The sequence below is a fragment of the Hemiscyllium ocellatum genome, chromosome 5 (genome assembly GCF_020745735.1).
Source record: "Hemiscyllium ocellatum isolate sHemOce1 chromosome 5, sHemOce1.pat.X.cur, whole genome shotgun sequence".
NCBI classification, from domain to species: domain Eukaryota; kingdom Metazoa; phylum Chordata; class Chondrichthyes; order Orectolobiformes; family Hemiscylliidae; genus Hemiscyllium; species Hemiscyllium ocellatum.
Genome location: NC_083405.1, coordinates 138,423,959 through 138,448,064, shown reverse-complemented (window position 1 = coordinate 138,448,064; position 24,106 = coordinate 138,423,959). Strand labels below are relative to the sequence as shown.

Here is a 24,106-nt window from a genome sequence, read left to right as displayed (position 1 = left end):
CGTCAGTTATACCTGTTCGAACAGGAGGGGCGGGTTTTAACAAACAAAGGAGGAACAGGAGGCCGCTCTGCCCTTCGAAACATTCCTCTATTCTTGGTGACCCTGTGCAATGAGAACGACCTGTATCTCAACTTCGCAAAACTAAAGAGCTGATCACTGACTTCAGAAAGAAAGATTAGATTCCCTACAATAAGAAAACAGGGACTTCAGCCCAATATGTCCATACCAACCCTCCAAAGAGTAACCTACCCAGACCCATTCCCCTATCCTAAATTTACCACTGACTAATGCATCTAAGACTATGGGCAATTTAGCATAGCTAATTCACCTTAACCTGCACATCTTTGGATTCTGGGAGGAAACCGGAGTGCCCGGAGGAAACCCACGCAGGCACGGGGAGAATGTGCAAACTCCACACAGAAGGACAACTTGCCCCCATCTAGATAAAAATGGAGCGGAGGTTGAGAGGATGGAAAGCATCAAACCCCTTGGTGTGGCAATAACCGACACGACCTGCCCTGGACTTCCCAGGTAGATCTGACAGTCAAGAATGCACAACAATGCCTCTTCTTCCTCAGAGAGTTGAGGAAATGCAGCAGGTCCATCAGGATCCTCAACAACTTTGCTTCATTCTTGTCCCCACCTCCTTCACAAAAACGACTGAAAGCGTACCGTCCGGGTGCGTAATGGCCTGGTGTGGGAGCAACTGCTCTGCCCAGGACCATAAGAAACTGCAGAAAGTGGTGTGCACAGCCCAGACCATCACGGAAGCCAACCTTCCATCCACGGCTTGCTGCTGCAGAAAGGCTGCCAACGTCATCAAAGAGCCCTCCCACCCCAGTAATGATCTCCTACAACCAATTCTGTTAGGCAGAAGATACAGAAGCCTGAACACACAGCAGGTTCAGGAACAGCATTTTCCTGGCTGTTATTAGACTAATGAATGGACTCTTGCTGGTCTTGACACCGCTGATCTCATCTACTACATGCCCTGTGCAATATAACCTGTATGCCTCTGTCTAAGTCTTTTTGATCGGTACATCCTTGCTTACTATGATCCTTTTGTACTGCTCATAAACAAATCTTTTCACTGTACCTTGGTACGTGAGACAATAAATCAATAAATCAATCTATTCAATAAGCAGATGTTAGCCTAAATTGTATTATCACTAGACTACTAATTCTGGGTCTTTGAGTTGAATCAGATGGTGACGTTTGAGTACAATAAAAATCTGGAATTAAGAGTCTCATGATGACCATTGTTGATTGTTGGAAAGACCCCTCATGTTCACTAATATGCATTAGAGAAGGAAACTGCCTCCTCACCTGTTCTGACTTGCAAATGATGCAAGACCCACCGCAGTGTGATTGACATTTAACTGCTCCCGAGGCAACCAGGAATGGGCAATAAATGATGGCCGAACTAGCGATGCCCACATTCCATAAATTAATGAAAAAATATTCAGCCCCTCAAACCCACTCATCATTTCATGAAGAACATATGCGGCATAGGAGTAAACTACCTCATAGAGTCATAGAGATGTACAGCACAGAAACAGACCCTTCGGTCCAACTCATCCATGTTGACCATTTATCCATCCCAACCCAATCTAGTCCCACCTGCCAGCATCTGGCCCATATCCCTCCAAACCCATCCTATTCATAAACCCATTCAAATGCCTCTTAAATGTTGCAATTGTACCAGCCTCCACCACATCCTCTGGCAGCTCATTCCATACACCTGCCACCCTCTGTGAAAAAGTTGCCCCTTAGGTCTCTTTTATTTCTTTCCCTTCTCAACCTAAACTTATGCCCTCTAGTTCTGGACTCCCCCATCCCAGGGAAAACAGCCCCAGTCTATTCAACCTTTCCCTATACATCAAATCCTCCAACCCTGGCAACATCCTTGTAAATCTTTTCTGAACCCTTTCAAGTTTCACAAGATCCTTTGGGTAGGAATGAGACCAAAATTGCACGCAATATTCCAAAAGTGGCTTAGCCAATGTCCTGTACAGCCACAACATGACCTCCCAACTCCAGTACTCAATACTCTGACCAATAACGGAAAGCATACCAAATGCCTTCTTCACTTTCCTATCTACTTGTGACTCCACTTTCAAGGAGCTATGAACCTGCACTCCAAGGTCTCTTTGTTCAGCAACACTCCCTAGGACCTTGCCATTAAGTATATAAATCCTTCTAAGATTTGCTTTCCCAAAATGCAGCACCTCGCATTTATCTAAACTAAACTCCATCTGCCACTCCTCGCCCATTGGCCCATCTGATCAAGATCCTGTTGTAATCTGAGGTAACCCTCTTCGCTGTCCACTACACCTCGAATTTTGGTGTCATCTGCAAACTTACTAACTATACCTCTTATGCTCACATCCAAATCATTTATATAAATGACGAAAGGTAGAGGACCCAGCACCGGTGCTTATGGCACTCCATTGGTCACAGGCCTCCAGTCTGAAAAACAACCCCTCCACCACCACCCTCTGTCTTTTACCTTTCAGCAGTTCTGTATCCAAATGGCTAGTTCTTCCTTTATTCCATGAGATCTAACCTTGCTAACCAGTCTCTCATGGGGAACTTTGTTGAACGCCTTATTGAAGTCCATATAGATCACGTCCACTGCTCTGCCCTCATCAATCCTCTTTGTTACTTCTTCAAAAAACTCCAGTGCTACATGTTATTTATGAATAACTGGATTTGCCAAGTGGAGAAATGGCATACCTACATCCAGAACCTCCACCTGAGCCACAAATCTTCTCAAAACTCACTAATCCTACATAAGAAATTAAACTGCATCGGGGGTAGTGTGCTGACATGTATAGAAAATGGGTTGGTAGACAGGAAAGAAAGATTAGGAATAAGTGTGACTTTTTGCAAGTCGCAGCCAGTGACTATTGGGATACCATAGGATCAGTATTTAGACCCTTGCTTTTCACAATATATATTAGTGATTTAGGTGAGGGAACTAAATGAAATATCTCCAAGCTTGCAGACAGCACAAAGCTGATTGGGAGAGTGAGCTGTAAGGAGGATGCAGAGCTGCTGTAGTGTGAATTGGCCAAGTTGAGTGACTGGGTAAATGCATGACAAATGTGGAATAATGTGGATAAATGTCAGATTATCCACTTGGGTAGGAAAAACAGGCAGGTAGATTATTACCTGAATGGTAATACTTTGGGAAAGGGGAATGAGCAACAAGACCTGGATGTCCCTGTCAACCTGCTGTTGAATATAAGTGTGCAGGTGCAGCAGGCGGTGAAGAAGGCATGTGGTATATTTAACAGGATTAGATAGCGTAAATTGCAGGAAGGATATTTCCAATAACTGGGGTATGATGAACCAGGGGTCATAGTCTAAGGATATGGGGCAGGCCATTTAGGACTGAGATGAAGAAATGTTCTTTCACCCAAAAACTGTGAGCCTGTGGAATTCTCTGCCATAAGAAGTGGTTGAAGCCGAAACATTGAATCTTTTCAAACAGTGGTGAGATACAGTTCTTCGAGTAAAGGGATCAATGGGTATGGGGAGAAAGCAGGAAGAGGGTGCTGATTTGGAAGATCAGTCAGGATTATATTGAATGGCAAATGAGGCTTGAAGGCTCAAACTGCCTACTCTTCCTATTTTCTATGTTTCTAGTAGTAAAAATAGTTTTAATATTTAACAGTTTCAAACAGGCTTGTTAAAATTTGAAAACTTCCTACATTCATACAATGTTTTCCCCCTCCACTTATATGACACAATTTTTATTTTATCATGATCTATTTGTGAAAACTAACTGCTTAAACTTTATTCTTTCATGGGTGTTTCTGGTTAGGTCATCCTAATTTGATCCCCATCCCTAATTACCTTTGAGAAGGTGATGGGAAGCTGCTATCCTGACTATTGTCAGAATTTAAGTTGGGACCCACAATGCTGTTTGGGAGTCAGTTCCAGAAGTTTAACCCAGTGACGCTGAAGGAACAGTGATACATTTCCAAGTCAGGATGTAGCACACGTCTGCTGCCCTGTTACCTCTCGGTATTGGAGGTTGTTGGTTTGGAAGGAGCTTTCAAAGGAGGCTTGTTACGTTCCTGTAGTGCACCTTGCATTGTTGTCAATTATCACTCCACTTGAGGATGATGTATACTCAATGACACGAGTTTCCCCCAAGAGTCTTTATTGGAGCAAACAAACCAATTCTCAATCTGCTGGTTTTTAGACATGTGGGGCAGAATGACCCATGAACAAATGTTACTTCCTTCACTTTCCTTTATTTCCACCACTCTGCCTGACCATCGTTATGGTCATTGTGGTGGAAGCTTCAAGTTTGAAGAGTGTGGTGCTGGGAAAGCACAGCCAGACAGGCAGCATCTGAGGAGCAGGTGAATCAACATTTCGGCCATAAGCTCTTCATAAGGAATGATGAGGGTCTTCTGCCCAAACCGTCGATTCTCCTGCTCCTCAGATGCTGCCTGATGGGCTGTGCTTTTCCAGCATCCCACTCTTCGACTCTGACCTCCAGCATCTGCAGTCCTCACTTTTCTCCTGCAGCTTCAAGTTGTCACCCTTTTGGAATTTCTAAACTAATTTGGCAGGGGGCTGGGATATGGAGTTGAGGTACAGTGGGGTGATAAACAGACAAAGAAAGAAGGAAAAACAAGTCAGATTGGAAGTCAGGGCATATACAGTCAAGGGCACAGGCAAGGCACGCTATAAATACAACACATTTGGAAGAAGAGTCATATTGGATTTGACATGTTAATTCTGTTTCTCCCTCCACAGCTGCTGCCAAACCTGCTGAGTTTCTTCAGCAATTTCTGTTTTTATTTTTGAGATTTGAAAGGGACCTGAAGGGCAACGTTTTCATGCAGAGGTGGTATGTGTACGGATTGAGCTGTTAGAGGAAGTGATAGAAGCTGGTACAATTACAACATTTAAAAGGCATCTGGATGGGTGTATGGGTAGGAAGGGTTTGGAGGGATATGGGTCAATGCTGGCAAATGGGACTAGTTTTTTTAGGCTATCTGGTTGGACTGAAGAGTCTGTTTCCGTGCTGTACATCTCTGTTACAGGGGTTTTTCTTTAATGTCTGCGGAAAAAATTATTAGAAACACTGCAGAAATGTGAAATGCTAATTAGCTCACTTCAAATTTGGTTTCAAAATGTTGTGAGGAAATGGTAGGCTGAGAATTTGCATAGTTCTGTGGATTAAGAAGTGAAGCAATTACTCATTTCTCTCACATTGGAGGAAGTGTGTGGATTGTCATGTGTTTTCAGCTTAAGACAACAGGAAATTCATAAGATCCTTGACCACAGTGATGACAAAATATAGACCAGAAAGATTGTAATCACAACACAGAAAGGAACGCATTTGACCAATCAGAAACTTATAATGAAAAGACAAATTGTTCAGCACATCCTTCCCTTTCTGTTCCATTCTCTCCCCTCACTTTGCCTTTGTCCTCTCTTTCCTCCCAGTTTCCCTCATTGTCCTTTTCTTTACCAATCAGTGATAGCAGTGTCAGTGACTGGCTCACATTGACTCACCCCTGCCTTTCAAACAAAAAGTTGTCTTCACAAAACTTAGCCATAAAAACACTTAAAATCTTTAGAAAAGTTCAGTGCAGGTACAGGCCCGTCAGCCCACCATGTCTGTACTGACCATGATGCCATTCAAAACTAGTCACATCTGCCAGCACATGGTCCATATCCCTCTGTTCCTTGTCTGTTCATATGTCTGTCTAAATGCATCTTAAACTTTTGTTATTGAATCTGCTACCAGATGGCAGGCACCTACCACCCTCAATGTAAAAATACATGCCTGCACATCTCCTTTAAATTTCCCCCTTATCATCTTAAACACACAACTCCTATGTTTTGACATTTCCATCCTGGGAAAAAGACTCCCACTATCCACTATATCCATGTTGTTCCCACCCTATCAATGCTGCTCGTACTTTCATAAATAATGGAATACCGACAGTATGGAAACAGGCCATTCAGCCCAATAAACCCACACTGAGTCTCTGAACAGCATCCCACCCAGACTCACCCCCTACCCTATCCCTTGTAACCCTGCATTTCCCATGGCTGAATCACCTAATCTGCACATCTTTGGACTATGGAAGGAAATTGAAGTACCCGGAGGAAACCCATACGTGTGCAGGGAAAATGTGCAAACGCCAGACAGACAGATGCCCAAGGGTGGAATTGAACCCAGGTCCTTGGTGCTGTGAGGCAGTAGGGCTAACCACTGAGCCTCCTGCTGCCTTGTGAAGTATGGGTTAGCCTTGCAGGGGGTCCAGAGGAGGTTTAAAGGAATAATTCAGCAATGAAGAGCTTACAGACTACAAAGTATATCAGATGGTGGAAGACTAGGTGGGCTGAGCCCGGAGCTCATCTGCTCCTGTTGGCTTTTTTCCTCTTTGTTTCCTCTTCTCTGTCTGGCTTTTTTCTTTTCCTTTTTTCCTTTGTTTCCTTTTATTGTGAGTCTGGAGACTGGCTGGTGAGGGAGGAGGCCTTTGTCAGCGGTGGCAACACCAGGACAAACAGGATGTGGCTCTACCCCAGCCTGCCCTATCCTGGCAAGCAAGGAACAGGTCTCAGGATTACTCCACTGGCATGCAATTGCAGGCTAGGCTGAGGCTCTGAGTCCACAGCTGGGCCCGGGTGCTTGAAGGAGGAGAGGCAGCGGCCTTGGCACAGCATGGTGGTATCCTGGTGGGGCAGACTTGTTCCTGCATGGTGGTCTTAACCCAGCCTGGAGGTCTCTTCCCGTCTGCAGCTCTTTTCATCTTTAGCTTTCAGGTATTCCTACGGCCTGGCAGGTGGTCTCATTTTCCTATATCTTCAGGATATTCCATCGTTCCTTTATCAGCTTTTCCAAGTCTGGGAGCTGTGATGGACGTTGTTGTAGTTTTATTTTTTTTATTTATTGTTGTGTTTGTCTTCTGTCACTGATGGAGGCACCATGGTGGGGTGAACTTTTCATCGTATTTTTCATGTAAACATACATGTGACAATAAATTTCTATTCTATTCAATCCATATGAGGAGCGGTGAGGGCTCTGAATCTGTACTCAATGGAGTTTAGAAGGATGAGGGGGAATCTGATTGGAACTTACAGAATACTGAGAGTACTGATAGAGTAAACATGGAGAAAATATATCTACTAGGACCTGAGGGCACAGCCCCAGAGTGAAGAGATGGTCCTTTAGAACTGAGATGAAAAGGAACGTCTTCAGCCAGAGGGTGGTGAATATGTGGAAGCCCTTGCCGCAGAGGGCTATGGAGGTCATGTCATTGAGTGTATTTAAGACAGAGATAGATAGGTGCTTGATTAGTGAGGAAAAGGCAGGATCATGGTGTTGAGAAACATTTCAGCTGCGATCAGATGACAGATCAGACTTGATGGGCCAGAGGTCAGATCAGTTTTCCTTCCTGTGAATCCAAGGAAAATGATGGGACAAGTCGGAGTATCAGGCTGTGCACTCAGAACATGCGCAGATCAACTGGCAGAGGTCTCCTCGGACATCTTCAACCTCTCCCTGAAACAGTCCCTGCCTGTTTCAAGAGGGCCAACATCACCTCTGTGCCTAAGAAGGCTCATGCAGCATGTCTCAATGACTACCACCCAGTGGCCCTAACCTCGGTGGGCATGAAGTGCTTTGAAAGGCTGGTCATGGTATTAATCTACTCCAGCCTCCCCACTACTCTTGACCCACTCCAATTTGCCCATCGGACCAACAGATCCACGTCAGATGTCATATCACTTGCCCTTCACTCCTCCCCAGAACATCTTGACACCAAGAACAGCTAAGAATCCTACTCATTGACTACAGTTCAGCCTTCAACACTATTGTCCCCTCAAGTCTGATTACTAAACTTAGTGATCTCGGACTAAGCCCCACACTCTGCAACTGGATCCTCAGTTTCCTGAACCACAGGCCACAATCAGTGAAGACTGGGAACAATAGTTCACTAACACTCAACACTGGAGCCCCCCAGGGGTGCATACTCAGCCCCATACTTACTCATTGTATACCCATGACTACGTCACCAAATACCAGACTAATGCCATTAACAAGTTCACTGATGACACCACCAGGAACGGTCGAATCTCAGATGGCGACAAAACAGACTACAGACGGGAGGTGGAAGACCTGGAAAAATGGTGCACTGCGAACAACCTAGCTCTCAATGCCGGCAAAACCAAGGAAGTCATTATTGACTTTCGGCGGAATGTTACTCATGCCCCCCTACACATTAACAGCACAGAGGTGGAACGAGTGAAGAGTGTCAAGTTCCTGGGAGTGGTCATCCACAACAAACTTTCTTGGACTCTTCATGTGGATGCACTGGTTACAAAGGCCCAACAACGTCTCTTCATTCTCAGGCAGCTGAGGAAATTTGGCATGACGGCAATACCCTTGCCAACTTTTATAGGTGCACCATTGAGAGCATTCTGGCTGGATGTATCACTACCATTCAAGATCGGAGATGGTTATGGAGAGTGGTGATCTTGGCCCGGACAATCATAAAGGCCAACCTCCCATCTATAGAACCCACCTACCAGGCCCGCTGTCAAGGAAAGGCCGCCAGCATTCTCAAAGATCCATCACACCAGGGCAATGTTTTTCTACAACCTCTATCATCAGGGAGAAGGTAAGGAAGCCTAAACACACGCACCAGCTGGTTTTGAAACAGTTTCTACCCTACTGTTTGCTAGAATACTGAATGGACTCACAAACTCTTAACATTCTCCTGTATCTGTGTTTTTGTTTTTGCCGCTGTTTACCTATTATTTACTATCTATGCTACTTAACTCTGTGATCTGCCTGTATTGCTTGCAAGACACAGCTTTTCACTGTGCCTCAGTACACGTGACAATAAATTCAATTCAATTCAATTTGAAGAGAAGTTGAGTAGATTGGATCTGTACACATCGGCATGTAGAAGAATGAAAAGAGACCTTTTTGAAACACATAAGATTCATTAGGGACTTGACAGGGTATTTATGGAGAGATTATTTCCACTGTATGTGAGTCCAGACCCAGAGGGCTTAATCTCAGAATAATGGGTTGCACATTTAAGACAGGGATGAGGTGGAATGTCTGCTCTCAGAGGAAGTGAATCTGTGGAAATTTTTACTGCAGCGCGCTGCTGAGGCGGGGTCATTAAGTATATTCAATTCTGAGATCGACAGAATTTTGATCAGTAAAAGAATCATGGGTTAATGTGAAAAGGTAGGCAAGTTAAGTTGAGCATTATCAGATCAGCCATGATGTCATCAAATGGCAGATATGATGGACTGTTAGAATACCGTATAAATTCTGTGTTACGATCGAGCCCTCCACAATCACCTGATGAAGGAGCATCGCTCCGAAAGCTAGTGTGCTTCCAATTAAGCCTGTTGGACTATAACCTGGTGTTGTATGATTTTTAACTTTGTACACCCCAGTTCAACACCGGCATCTCCAAATATTAAGAGAAGGATATGCACAATGAATGGTGGGTCCCTAGGAAGTACTGAGGGACAAAGGGTGTACAAGTCCATAGATCCCTGAATGCTTCAGCACAGATAGACAGGGTGGTGAAGTAGGTATAAGATTGCCTTCAAAAGCTGGGATGTGGAATATTGGAGCAAGAAAGTCTTGTTAAAACCTTCTAAAACACTCGTAAGGCCACAGATGGAATACCGTGTACAGTCCTGGTCAATATCAGAATGACATGATTGTACTGGAGAGGGTGCAGAGGAGATTCACCAGGATATAGCCTGGGATGGAAAGTTTCAGTTGTAAGGACAGATTGGATAGGATGGATTTGTTTTCCCTGAAGCAGAGGAGGTTGAGGGGAATCCGATTGAGGTATAAAATTATGAGAGGCACAGACAGGGTAGATCATAACAATCTTTTTCCCATGGCAGACCAGAAGGCATACGTTTAAGGTGAGGAGTAAGTGGTTTAGACGGGATCTGAGGAAAGATTTTTTCCTCCAGAGGCTGGTAGAAATATGGAACATGTTGCCTGAGTGAATGGTGGAGGCACGTAATCTCACAACATTTAAGAAGCATTTGGATAAATACTTAAAATGCCAGGACATGGTTGGCTATGGACCAAGTAGTAGTTTGGTGGGATTGGGGTGTAGTTTGGTATTTGTTCGTCAGCATAGACAGGGTGGGCCAAAGGACAGCATGCTTCTATGTTGCATAACCCTATGAATCTATTTTAAAAAGGAAGTAGAGAGAAACCAAGGAATTGTAGACCATTCAGTCTGATATCAGTGATAAATAAAATCCATTAAGTAATGGTCACAGAGCATTTTCTAAGCAAAGTCAGAGTCAGCATGGATTTGGAAATCCTGGTAAACCTTTGTGTACCTACAGTCAGGATATTTTCCCTCAGATAGGGTGACCGAAAGAGGTGGCAGATGGAGTTTAATGTGGAAAAGTGTGAGGTGATTCACTTTGGAAGGAGCAACAAGAATAAAGAGTACTGGGCTAATGGTAAGATTCTTGGCAGTGTAGAAGAGCAGAGATATCTCGGTGTTCATGTAAATAAATCTCTGAAAGTTGCCACCCAGGTTGATAGTATTGTTAAGAAGGTATACAGTGTGTTAGCTTTTATTGGTAGAGGGATTGAGTTTTGGAACCATGAGGTCAAGTTGCAGCTGTACAAAACTCTGGTGCGGCCGCACTTTAAGTATTGCGTACAGTTCTGGTCACCACGTTGTTGGAAGGATGTGGAAGCTTTGGAAAGGATTCAGAGTTGATTTACTAGGATGTTACCTGGTATGGAGGGAAGGCCTTATGAAGAAAGGCTGAGGGATTTGAGGCTGTTTTCATTAGAGAGAAGAAGGTTGAGAGGTAACTTAATTGAGACATATCAGATAATCAGAGGGTTAGATAGGATGGACATTGAGAGCCTTTTTCCTTGGATGGTGATGGCTCACATGAGGGGGCATAGCTTTAAATTGAGGGGTGATAGATATAGGACAGATCTCAGAGGTAGTTTCTTTACTCAGAGAGTAGTAGAGGTGTGGAACGCACTGACTGCAACAGTAGTAGACTTGCCAAATTTAAGGGCATTTAAATGGTCATTTGATAAACATATGGATGAAAATGGAATCATGTAGGATAGATGTTCTTCAGATTGATTCTACAAGTCAGTGCAACATCAAAGGCTGAAGGGACTGTACTGAGCTGTAATGTTCTATGTTCTAAAACTGCACACAATATTCTTAGTGTGGTTTCACCAAAGCCTTGTATAATTGCAGCAAGACATCCTTGTTCCTGTATCTGAATCCTCTCACTATGAAGGGCAACATACCAGTTGCCTATTTCACTGCTTGCTGCATCTGCAATGCTTATCCTCAGCGACTGGTGTCCAAGGATGTCCAGGTCTTGTTGCACCATACCCTTTCTCAATCAGTTGCCATTTAGATAATAATCTGCCTTCCTGTTTTGCTATAAAACTGGATAATCTCACATTTATTCACATTGTACTGCATCTGCCATGCATTATACCACTCCCTCTGTTTGTCTGAATTACACCAAAGCATCTCCGTATCCTCTTTACAGCTCACCCTCTCCCCAGCTTTGCGTCATCTGCAAACTTGGAGATATTACAGTTAGTTTCCTAATCCACATCATTAATTTATATTGTGGTGCCCAAGCAGTGATCTCTGTGATATCCCACTAGTGACTGTCTGCCATTCACAAAAAGACCATTTATTCCTACACTCCTTCATCTAAATCTTTCTGTCGCTGCTCCCTGCAGATGCCTACTGATACCACTCTGTCTCCTGGAGAATAATGGGCATCTGGAGTGAGGCTGTGTTGCCTCATTTCCCCCATTACCACTTACATTTCCATGGATTCTGAGCACTGATGGCTAGAGCAGTAGATTGTAGGTCTGAGTGCATGTTTTGCTGCAACTGTGAGTTATGGTGAATCTGGGTCTCCAATGCACTGTCACTCTTTCCATAAGGCAGCCAAGCACTCAATGCCAGAGCCGTGACAGTCTCCTCCACCTTCCTGTCCAATCTAGTAAGGGCCTCTGGCTTTCCTGTCTGATATTCCCTGCCTTCCTTTGTCTTACACATAGGAAGATGTTTCCTGGGTTCATATTGGACTGGAACCTTAACTCTTTTTATTTCTCCACTGAGACGCTTGTCGTGTTTCACCAGCATTCTCTGTTCTTACTTCAGATTTCCAGCATTTTGCATTCTGCAGTATTTTGTTTTATTTGTGACCAATGATAATTGATTAGCATTTCTAAATAGATACAAAGCTACTGAGATTCCTGTGGCAATGACAGGCGGGATAGGCGGGAGCCATTTTGAGATCAGGTTATGGGCTTCCCTATAAACCCAGAAGTATCACAGGTCAATAGCAGTTGTTGTTTTTGTCTTTATTTATTAATGGGATATGGCATTGATGACTTGGCCAGCAATCATTGCTCATCCCTAATTACCTTCAAGAAGGTGATGATGTGTTGCCTTCTTGAACTGCTGCAGTCCTAAAGGGGTTAGGACACCCACAGTGCAGTTGGGGGGGTATTCTAGAATTTTTATCCAGTGACAGTGAAGGAACAGTAATTTGTTTTGTCATTCTTTCATACAAATAAGAAGCAAGAGTAGGCTACTGAGCCAGGCAAAAGTGAGAACTGCAGATGCTGGAAACCAGAATCTAGATTAGAGTGGCGCTGGAAAAGCACAGCAGGTCAGGCAGCATTAAACGAGCAAGAAAATTGAAGTTTCGGGCATTCCTGATGAAGGGCTTTTGCCCGAAACGTCAATTTTCTTGCTCCTCGGATGCTGCATGACCTGTTGTGCTTTTCCAGCATCACTCTAATCTAGGCTACTGAGCCCTCGGGCCTGATGCACCACTTAATAAGACCATCGCTGATCTGAACATAACCTCAAGTCTATGTGGGATTCTTGGATATGGATGTAGATGGCAAGGCCAACATTTGTTACCCTTCTCTAATTGGCCTTGAACTGAATGTCTTACTCAGCTATTTCGGCAGGTAGTTAAGAGTCAGCCACAGAGGGTCTGAAGTCACATTTAGGCCACTTACAGATGACAGATTTCCTTCCCCAAAGGACCCAGATGGGTTCTGAAGAAGGGTCACTGGACCCGAAATGCTAACTCTGCTTTCTCCCCACAGATGATGCCACACATGCTGAGTTTCTCCAGTTGTTTCAATTTTCATCATCTGCAATTCTTTGCTTTTTCTGTGTTATGTGTTTTTACATAATTTCATGAATTTTGAATTATATTTAATTCTACCAGCTGACTTGAGAGATTTGATCCCGTGTCGCCAACAAGGTCTTCAGAACGACTTGTCTGGTAGCGTTATCACCTCATCATTATCTCACCGATGTATTCCAATTAGGGTGGCAGTGGAGGGATTTGCAGATGGTGGTGTTTTAGTGCATCTGCTGCCCTTAACCTTCCAGGCAGTAAAAATCACAGAAACTGGGACCTGAGGACACAGCCTTAGAGTAAAGTGAAGACCTTTTAGAACAGAGATAAGGAGAAACTTCTTCAGCCAGAAAGTGGCGCATCTCTGGAATTCACTGCCACAGAAGGCTGTGGAGGCCGGGTTGTTGCGTATATTTAAGACGGAGATAGATAGGTTCTTGAGTATCAAGGGGATCAAGCGTTACAGGGAGAAAGCAGGAGAATGGGGTTGAGAAACTTATCAGAGCTGAAAATGTGTTGCTGGAAAAGCACAGCAGGTCAGGCAGCATCTGAGGAAAAGGAGAATCGACGTTTCAGGCATAAGCCCTTCTTCCTGAAGAAGGGCTTATGCCCGAAACTTCGATTCTCCTGTTCCTTGGATGCTGCCTGACCTGCTGTGCTTTTCCAGCAACACATTTTCAGCTCTCATCTCCAGCATCTGCAGTCCTCACTTTCTCCTTGAGAAACTTATCAGCCATGATTGAGTGACAGAGCAGACGTGATGGACTGAATGGCCTTATTTCTTATGGTCTTATGGTTTAGAAGGTGTGCCAAAGGAAGCTTGGTGAATTACTGCAGTTCCTCTTGTACAAGGTACACTGTTCTGCTACTGAGTGTCTGTGGTGGAGGCAGCAAGTGTCTATGAATATTATGCAAATCAAGCAGACTATATTGTCCAGGTTTATGTTGAATCTCTCGAGTGTTGTTGGATCTGCACCCATCAGGCAGTGGGGAATATTCCGCCACATTTCTGACTTGTGTCTTGTAGATGGTAGACAATCTTTGGAGAGCTAAGAAGTGAGTTACTTATTGCACAATACCCAGCTTGTGACATGCTCTTGATCTTTATTATTTATATTACTGTTCCAATTCAGATTCTTATCAATGGTGAGATCCATAGTATTCATAATGGAGGATTCATTGATGCTAATGCCATTGAATATTAGGTTCTCTTTTGTTGGAGTTGGTCATTGCTTGGTACTGTGTGGCATGAATGTTATTGCTATTGTCAGCTCAAGCCTTGTTCAAGTCTTGTTGTGTTTGGATATGGACTGCTTCAGCATCTGAGGAATCATTTGCAAACACCACAAGTATGACCTTATGATGGAGAGGTCATTGGCAAAACAGCTGAAGATGGATAAACCAAGGACACTACCCTGAGGAGTTCCTGCAGCGATAAACTGGTAATTGGCAATGTGGATTTGTTTGCTTTTTGTGTACAAAGTTCATGTGGTATGCAGCTAAATGAGAATTAGAAAGCAAGGAATCGAATCAGCCAGGTCTGTGCCAAATGAAAAAGGAATTGTTGGCTTTATCCTTCATCACACAGGATGTTGTTTGTAGCTCATGATCAGTTTGAAGACTGAAAACAAGAGGAATGAAAAATTTGCCTAGCTAGGACCAAGAGGAATTATGAAATTTGACAATTAGAGGTTACCCAGTTGGAAAAATTTAAGAAACTGAATTGTTTGGAAGCTGGATTAACTGTGAACTGCTTGTGATCAACGTGATTCTGTGGAGAACGTGATGGAAGAAGATATACTTTAAATACAGGCTGCCATCAAGTAGTTTTTTTTTGTGAATTTTACAGAGTGAAACATCTTTTAAAAACGGGAAATCAGGCCATCTGTACTGGAAATCAGAATAACTTTTTTAAAGTCACAAATCCGGAATTGTGATGCTATTAAAATCAGAAAGACTGGCAAGATCAGTGGGGAATTAAAACAGATTTGGCAGAGGGAATCAATCCATCCACTTGGAAGATTAGCTCTGCTTTCCCTCCCAGACTTGTTGCCCAACATTGTCTGTTAAATTTCACATCTCTGATTTTACGACACGACCTAAAGCGATTTGGATTGTCCCGAGTTGCACAGATAATTGATCTTGTTCCAAAGTATGTCCTTGCCCTCTAAGCAGACAGAGTTCTGTCTGTGTTTTGGTGGGACATTGTAAACGCTCCTGAGGGGTTTGGGGAAGGGGGAATGAAAGTGAATGGGCCGGGAGGTCAGGCCGGACGGTGAATAAGGAGACTCCGATCGCATTGGGGGGGTGTCACAGTCAAAGCCGTCCTGGCAGTGTGTTTCTCCAGCGGGCGATGGCGGCCAGTGAGGCCCGGGGTCCGGCTCCGGCTCCGGCTCCAGCTCCAGCTCAGGTCACGGTGCTGATGTCGTGTCGGGTGTCGGAAGGAGCGTGCGGAGGCCGCGGGTCCGCTCCCGGGCCTCGGGCGATGGCGGACGATCAGCCCTCGGCCCTGCGCCTGCAGCTGAGCATGGAGCGGCCCGGGGAATTCCGGCTGGGAGTCCGCTCCGGGGACAGCCGCCTCGGGAAGAGCCTGGTGAGGAATCACTGACCCTCCGACAGTGCGGCACTCTCTCAGCACTGACCCCCCGACAGTGCCCGCTCCCTCAGCACTGACCCCCCGACAGTGCCCACTTCCTCAGCACTGACCCCCCGACAGTGCCCACTCCCTCAGCACTGACCCTCCGACAGTGCCCACTCCCTCAGCACTGACCCCCGACAGTGCCCACTTCCTCAGCACTGACCCTCCGACAGTGCCCACTCCCTCAGCACTGACCCCCCGACAGTGCCCACTCCCTCAGCACTGACCCCCCGACAGTGCGGCACTCCCTCAGCACTGACCCTCCGACAGTGCCCGCTCCCTCAGCACTGACCCCCCGACAGTGCCCACTCCCTCAGCACTGACCGTCCGACAGTGCGGCACTCCCTCAGCACTGACCCTCTGACAGTGCGGCACTCCCTCAGCACTGACCCTCCGACAGTGCCCACTCCCTCAGCACTGACCGTCCGACAGTGCCCACTCCCTCAGCACTGACCCTCCGACAGTGCGGCGCTCCCTCAGCACTGACCCTCCGACAGTGCGGCACTCCCTCAGCACTGACCCTCCGACAGTGCGGCACTCCCTCAGCACTGACCTCCGACAGTGCGGCACTCCCTCAGCACTGACCCTCCGACAGTGCGGCACTCCCTCAGCCCTGACCCTCCGACAGTGCGGCACTCCCTCAGCCCTGAGCCTCCGACAGTGCGGCACTCCCTCAGCCCTGAGCCTCCGACAGTGCGGCACTCCCTCAATACTGACCTTTCGACAGTGCGGCACTCCCTCAGCCCTGAGCCTCCGACAGTGCGGCACTCCCTCAGCCCTGAGCCTCCGACAGTGCGGCACTCCCTCAGCCCTGAGCCTCCGACAGTGCGGCACTCCCTCAGCACTGAGCCTCCGACAGTGCGGCACTCCCTCAGCACTGACCCTCCGACAGTGCGGCACTCCCTCAATACTGACCTTTCGACAGTGCGGCACTCCCTCAGCCCTGAGCCTCCGACAGTGCGGCACTCCCTCAGCCCTGAGCCTCCGACAGTGCGGCACTCCCTCAGCACTGACCCTCCGACAGTGCGGCACTCCCTCAATACTGACCTTTCGACAGTGCGGCACTCCCTCAGCGCTGAGCCTCCGACAGTGCGGCACTCCCTCAGCGCTGAGCCTCCGACAGTGCAGCACTCCCTCAGCGCTGAGCCTCCGACAGTGCAGCACTCCCTCAATACTGACCTTTCGACAGTGCGGCACTCCCTCAGCCCTGAGCCTCCGACAGTGCGGCACTCCCTCAGCCCTGAGCCTCCGACAGTGCGGCACTCCCTCAGCCCTGAGCCTCCGACAGTGCGGCACTCCCTCAGCACTGACCCTCCGACAGTGCGGCACTCCCTCAATACTGACCTTTCGACAGTGCGGCACTCCCTCAGCCCTGAGCCTCCGACAGTGCGGCACTCCCTCAGCCCTGAGCCTCCGACAGTGCGGCGCTCCCTCAGCCCTGAGCCTCCGACAGTGCGGCACTCCCTCAGCACTGACCCTCCGACAGTGCGGCACTCCCTCAATACTGACCTTTCGACAGTGCGGCACTCCCTCAGCGCTGAGCCTCCGACAGTGCAGCACTCCCTCAGCGCTGAGCCTCCGACAGTGCAGCACTCCCTCAGCGCTGAGCCTCCGACAGTGCAGCACTCCCTCAGCGCTGAGCCTCCGACAGTGCGGCACTCCCTCAGCCCTGAGCCTCCGACAGTGCGGCACTCCCTCAGCCCTGAGCCTCCGACAGTGCGGCGCTCCTTCAGCCCTGAGCCTCCGACAGTGCGGCACTCCCTCAGCCCTGAGCCTCCGACAGTGCGGCACTCCCTCAGCCCTGACCCTCCGACAGTGCGGCGCTCCTTCAGCACTGACCCTCCGACAGTGCGGCGCTCCTTCAGCACTGACCCTCCGACAGTGCGGCACTCCCTCAGCCCTGAGCCTCCGACAGTGCGGCACTCCCTCAGCCCTGACCCTCCGACAGTACGGCGCTCCCTCAGCCCTGAGCCTGCGACAGCGTGGCACTCCCTCAGCACTGACCGTCAGACTGTGTGGCGCTCATTCAGCACTGACTCTCAGACTGTGCAGCACTCTTTCAGCACTGACCCTCTGACAGGGCGGCATTCCCTCTGTGCTGATCCTCCAACAGTGCAGCACTCCTTCAGTACTGACCCCCCGACAGTGTGGTGCTTCCCCAGCACTGGCGCTCCCTCAGCACTGACCCCCCAAGAGTGTGGTGCTCCCCCAGCACCGGCGCCCTCTCAGCGCTGACCCTCCGACAGTGCGGCGCTCCCTCAGCGCTGACCCTCCGACAGTGCGGCGCTCCCTCAGCGCTGACCCTCCGACAGTGCGGCACTCCCTGAGTTCTGTAGAAGGTCACTGGACTCAAAAGTATAGTTCTGATTTCTCTCCACAGAAGCTGCCAGGCCTGCTGAGATTTTCAAGCCATTCCTGTTTCTTATTTCCCTCCGTACTGATCATCTGACTGTGGGTGCTCCCTTGGTCCTGTTGTTCAGTAAGAAATACATTATTAGTATTCTAAGCCTGAAGAGCTGAGTACGTTAAATTTAAAATGTTAATTATTCTATGGATTGTAATTTGTCCAAATTCTGCTGCATTGATTTGTTTGTCACTAATAGCACTGTTCCTTCATGCGTTACAAGCTGGATGACAAAATCTCATTTGTGACTTTTCTGAAAGATTACATATTGTATTAGATATCTTTGTTGTCTTGATCTGTTTATAAACAGAGCTGAAATTTTGAAACAGAAACATTGCTGGAAAAACTCAGCAGGTCTGGCATCATCTGTGGCAAGAAAGGAGAGTTAACGTTTCAGGTCCAGTGACCCTCCTTCAGAGATCCTGAACTGATTTGCATAGATATTTTTGTTGTTCAGAGTGGTTTGGCACTTAGTGGTTGAAATTCAATGCAGATATTGACAATCATAACTATGGATTTATCTAATTCTGGTGTAAGATCTGGGATGCATCTCAATTTCTGTCTTTGTCTGCATCTTTGAGTCTCTAATTTCAGAAACACATGAGTTTATTTTTAAATATCAACCGGGGATGTAGGTGTGTTGGCTGGAGCAGCAATGTTCCTCATCACTAATTGTTCTTGAGAATGTGATGGTGAATTGCCGCCTTAAGGTAGGTGAATCATCGCTTGTTAAGGAGAGATTTTTGAACCAGTGACAGTGAAGGAAAGATGATTTATTTTCAAGTCAGGATGGTGAGTGACTTGGAGGGGAACTTGCAGGTGATGGTGTTCCCCTGTATGGCTGCACTTGCCCTTCGAGATGGTAGTGGTTGTGGATTTGGATTCTTAGTTGCTGTCTGAAAAGGGTGAAGAGACACTCTGATGCACCAAACCACGGGAAAGGATTGTACATGTTCCAGAGAGAGGGTCTTCACTTTTCAGAGAAGCCAGGACAAGACAGGAGCTTGTCTGGTTGGGGTATTATGAGGAAGCATATCTTCATGTAAAGGGTAGTAGGAATTTTGAATTCCACTCTGAAAATAAGCTGTTGTTATTGCAGTACAGACCATAAGGCATTCATAGAGTCCCTACAGTGTGGAAACAGGCCCTTCATCCCAAGTCCACACCAATCCTTTGAAGACTATCCCACCCAAACTCATTCCCCTATGCTATTACTCTACATTTACCCCTAACTAACACATACCTGAACACTATTGGCAATTTAGCATGGCCACATCACCTAACCTGCACATCTTTGGATTGTAGAGGAAACCGGAGCAGACACAGGGGGAAAGCTCCACACAGACAGTCGCCCAAGGCTGGAATCGAACCCTGGTCCCTGGCAGTCTGAGTTAGCAGTGATATCAGCTGAGCCACCGTGCCACCCATAGGAGTGTAAGTGGGTCATTCAGCCCATTGAGTCTGCTCCACCATTCAATGAGGTCTTGGCTGATTTGGTAATCCTCAGCTTCACTTAGGCCATAAGAAGTAATAACAGGAGTAGGCCATTCAGCCCTTCGAGTCTGATCCACCAGTCAATTAGATTATGGCTGATCTGATATTCCTCGCATCCACTTTCCTCCCCTTTCCCCTTGATTTCCTGACCGATGAAGAATCTCTCAATCTCAGCCTGAAGTATCCACAAGGTCTCTGTCCCCCCACAGCTCTCTGTGACAAGGAGTTCCAAAGACACTCAACTTCTGAGAGACAAAATTCCTCCTCATCTCAGTCTTCACTTGGTGCCCCTTTACTTTGGAACTATGCTGTCTTGTCTTATGCTCCCCCTTAAGAATCGGATATGTTTCAATGAGATCATCTCTCATTCTTCTATACTCCAGGGAGTGGAGACCCAATCTGTTTAATCTTGGCTCCTTCCATTCCTGGGATCACCCTAGTGAACCTTCTCTGAAGCACCTCCAAGAGAATGATATATTTTCCTTAAATAAGAGTTCCAAAACTCCTCTCAGTACTCCAGCCACAATTTCACCAGCACCTTGTACAGTTGCAGAAAGACCTCACTACTCTTATACTCCGATTTCCTTGAAATAAGGGCCAACATTCCAGTAACTTTTCTGATTATAAATCTGTCTATATAAACCTTGAACGTAGTTAATCACTCAGCCTTGACAGCCTTCGGTGGTAAAGAATTACATAGATTCACCAGCCATTTGAGAGAAGAAACTGATTTGAAAATGTCCGTACTGATTTGATAGGTTTTTTTATCTCAGGGTTTTTGAGGGGTATGGAGCAAAGCAGGGTATATGCAATGGGGATGCAGACCAAATGATATCGAACTGAACTATGGGGACAGATTTATGAACTCTTTGTTATGTTGTAGGATTAGAAGTTTTGGAATAATGCTAACAGATTACAAAAAGGAAAACAGAAATTGCTGGAGAAACCCAGTGCCTATGAAGAGAAAAAACAGTTAATGTTTGAAGTCCAATGATCTTCGGTTCCAAAGAAGAGTCATCGAGCTTGAAATATTAACTCTGTTTCTCTTTCCACAGATACTGCAGCCCTGCTCGCTTTCACCACAGTTTTCAGCTTTAATTTTTTGCAGGGGAACAACCTTTGCTTTCAGTTTCTTTTACTGTCCACCTCATACTTGTGGTTCCACATTCCTGAGCAGGGTTGCTTAGTAACCTTGTGTGAGAGGAATTATTTAATTAAACCCCACCTTGTTTTTTTGTAAAACGACAATACCCAGCGGTTCTGTCTGTACTGAGTTGCAGAATGGGAAATTCTCGCCAGGTTGTGTGCTTATTCAGGGAGAGAACGCACTTTCAGTCACATCTAGGGCAGCAAGTAGGACCCAAGTGGAACCTTGTTGCTCTGGGTGCTCTAGTTTGAAGATGCTCATTGGCTGACATATTGTCAGGCAGAAGGGCCAGCGCCGAGGGAGTGCCATGCTATCAGAGGGTCAGTCTGAATGTTAACTTGCACAATGCATTGTTTGCTCAGTTCTGCCGAAGCACGCTGTGTTGTCATTTCAGTGTACTCTTGCCCCATTGAATTGCTTTCTTTCTAAATCAAACCTGTCTTTTTTTTCACCCCATTGTTCAACCTCTTGCCTTTTCTGTCTGACTCTGTCAAAGACGTCTTTATTTTAACAGTTCCCATTTTCTTGTTTTTAGAGATCACTGGTTCACAACGGATATGCAATAATCTGCACCTCCGTCCCTGTCCAGTCCAATCACATGATTCCTCATTTCTTTGGGGACCCAGCTTTAGAACCCACCTCTCCCACCTGTTTGAATTCATTCTCACTTTGGTCAACTTCTGCGTCATTCCTCCAAATAGTAATTATTGCTGTCTGCACTTGCCAAGATTACAGCTGTAACAAAAACAGGCCAAGCACTGCTGTTGCTGGGAACATTCTGCAGATATTTGGAACTTGAATGTAACCTTTCATCAGAATTCTGTTTCATTTTTCACTGGCGAAAATAGACAGAGACAGAATATAGGCCCTGAGCCTTCTTGCCCTTTGGTGTGATATTTGGAACATTGTTCTTGTCTAACCTGGGTCCCCTCACTCGCCTCAAATGTTGTCCTCTGAGAATTCCCTTCCACTGCTGTTTCCATGGACTGTTTCCATTTTATTATCATGCCTCTCTCCCTCCTTTTACTGAGAGTCCCATGGATGTATAGGAAATGAAACACACATCATCCTTTTCCTCTCCTTGCATATCATCATCCATAGCACCTGGCACATCTTGCAGAGTGATTTTACTTGTACTGAGCTCAGTGTATTGTCCTTGCACCTTGTGACTTGGTCCCTACGCTGGGGGGACTGAGTGTACGTTGGGAGGCTGTTTTGCAGAAGACAAAGTGAACTTGGATAGAATGTTTCCCCTGGCTGTTGACCTTCATAAAAGGGACATCCTTATAAGATAAGGAATGGCTATGTGGTTAACTCTTAACTACCCCTTGTCTAACCATTGATACCTGACTGGGGGGGTTTGAGCTGTAGGGAAAAGCTGAATAGTTGGGTTTTTTTCCCCCTGGAGCATGAGAAGCTGAGGGATGACCTTACAAAGCTTGAGAAAATCATGAGGGGCATGGATAGGGTGAATAGTCAAGGTCTTTTCCCCAGGCTAGGTGCAGCAGGTGGTGAAAAGGCAAGTGGTATGTTGGCTTTCATAGCGAGAGGATTCGAGTACAGGAGCAGGGATGTCATGCTGCACTTATACAGGCCCTTGGTGAGACCACCCTGGAGTCCAAGGATGTGAGGTAGGACTCAGAGAAAGGTGAGTCTGTGGAATTCTCTGCCACAAAGCAGACAAGGCCAAATTATTGTATGATTTCAAGGAGTTGTACATAGCACTTGAGCCTAAAGGGATTAAAGGATGTTGGGGGTAAAGTACAGGGGAAAGTGTGTACAGAGTTGGATGGTCAGCTGTGATCATATTGAATGGTAGAGGCTTGAGGAGTCAAATGGCCTCTTCCTATTCCTATTTTCTATGTTTCTCTGTTCCATTTGTTCCATAACCTGACCCCAAGCTTTCAGACTTCTCATTTTAATCTAGGCCATGATTCTCAGACATGAAGCAGATTCGATGGGCTGAATGACCTAATTTATGCTCCTATGTCTTATGGTCTAATCTCTGTTTCACTCCCTCTCTGACTTCTTTGTGCCCATTCTCTGCTGCTATTCTAGTACAGTCCGACACAATGTAAATAAATAATGTTTTATATTTTCATGAAGGTCCTATAGTCCCTTTTAAATCTTTCCTCTCTCTCATTAAACCTCTGGAAAGAAAACCTTGGCTATTCACCTTATCCATGCCCCTCATGATCAAAACACAACAACTTTCTACTTGCCCTGGCACCCCCAGAGACTTCCTAGTGAAGGCATGTCTTTGAATTCAACACCGTGTGCCTACCTTGCTGAAGTTGTCCAGTTTTCTGTGTCATTATGTGAGGAATTGTCCAACAGACACTTCAACACACCAACCTGCGCAGATTTGACTTTGAGCTGTGAATATTTCATTATCACACTTGAACATTATTCATGCACCTCTGTTTCTGTCCTGTTTACAGAGCCTTTATGAATTTAATTTGAAAGATATCATCTATGAATTCAAAAGTACAACCTGCCATGGAATTAGTACAAAGAGCCAACCAAGTGAGCAGCTAACCTATCACTTTGAAGATGAGAAGGAGGCTCAGAAATGGTCAACCATCATCACCAGCTCTTTGAGGGAAGTTGAGAAAGGTGGGTGAAATAGAAGGGTGGGGAGGACGGGGAACCCTGCTAAGAGATGAATTTATCTTTAAAGTTGCTCGTAAATTTGGCTTGTGGTCTCCAAACTTTGAGACTTGGGCATGGATTCAATGAACCAGTTGTTCCCTTTTGTGTTGCCTCTCCCTTCAGGTTTGAGGGTGTATTTAAAGTTTAAAATGATGTGCACAGGAAGTATGGTGATGTGAGAAAAATGCTTTTTCACACTGTGAATAGTGAGAGTCCAGACTACCCTGCCTGAAAATGTGGTGTAGGCATTCCCTGATTATTTGGATAGAGATAGTTTGGTGTATATAGCTATGGGGAAAAAGCTGCTGTTTGATACGAGATACCAGTGGAGGCAATGGCCTAGTGGTATTATCACTGGACTGTTCATCCAGAGACCCAGGTAATGTTCTGAGAACCCGGGCTCAAATCCAACCACAGCAGATGGTGGAATTTTGATTCAATAAAAAAATTCTGGAATTGGGAATCTGATGATGACTCCATTGTTTGGAAAACCCATCTGGTTCACTGATGTCATTTAGGGAAGGAAACTGCCATCCTCTGGCCTGCACGTGACCCTCGGACAGTGCGGTGC

The 24,106-nt window shown here is 46.1% G+C and overlaps 1 protein-coding gene across 1 annotated transcript in view; it reads left to right on the top strand.

The window, feature by feature from the left end:
• Positions 1-15,364: 15,364 nt before the first annotated feature.
• Positions 15,365-24,106, top strand: part of shrprbck1r (sharpin and rbck1 related) — a 47,750-nt gene continuing 39,008 nt past the window's right edge. The window contains exons 1-2 of the mRNA XM_060825253.1: positions 15,365-15,793; positions 23,325-23,499. Coding sequence (XP_060681236.1) covers positions 15,554-15,793; positions 23,325-23,499 — 415 coding nt within the window. The 5' untranslated portion in view covers positions 15,365-15,553. The remainder of the gene's footprint in view (positions 15,794-23,324; positions 23,500-24,106) is intronic.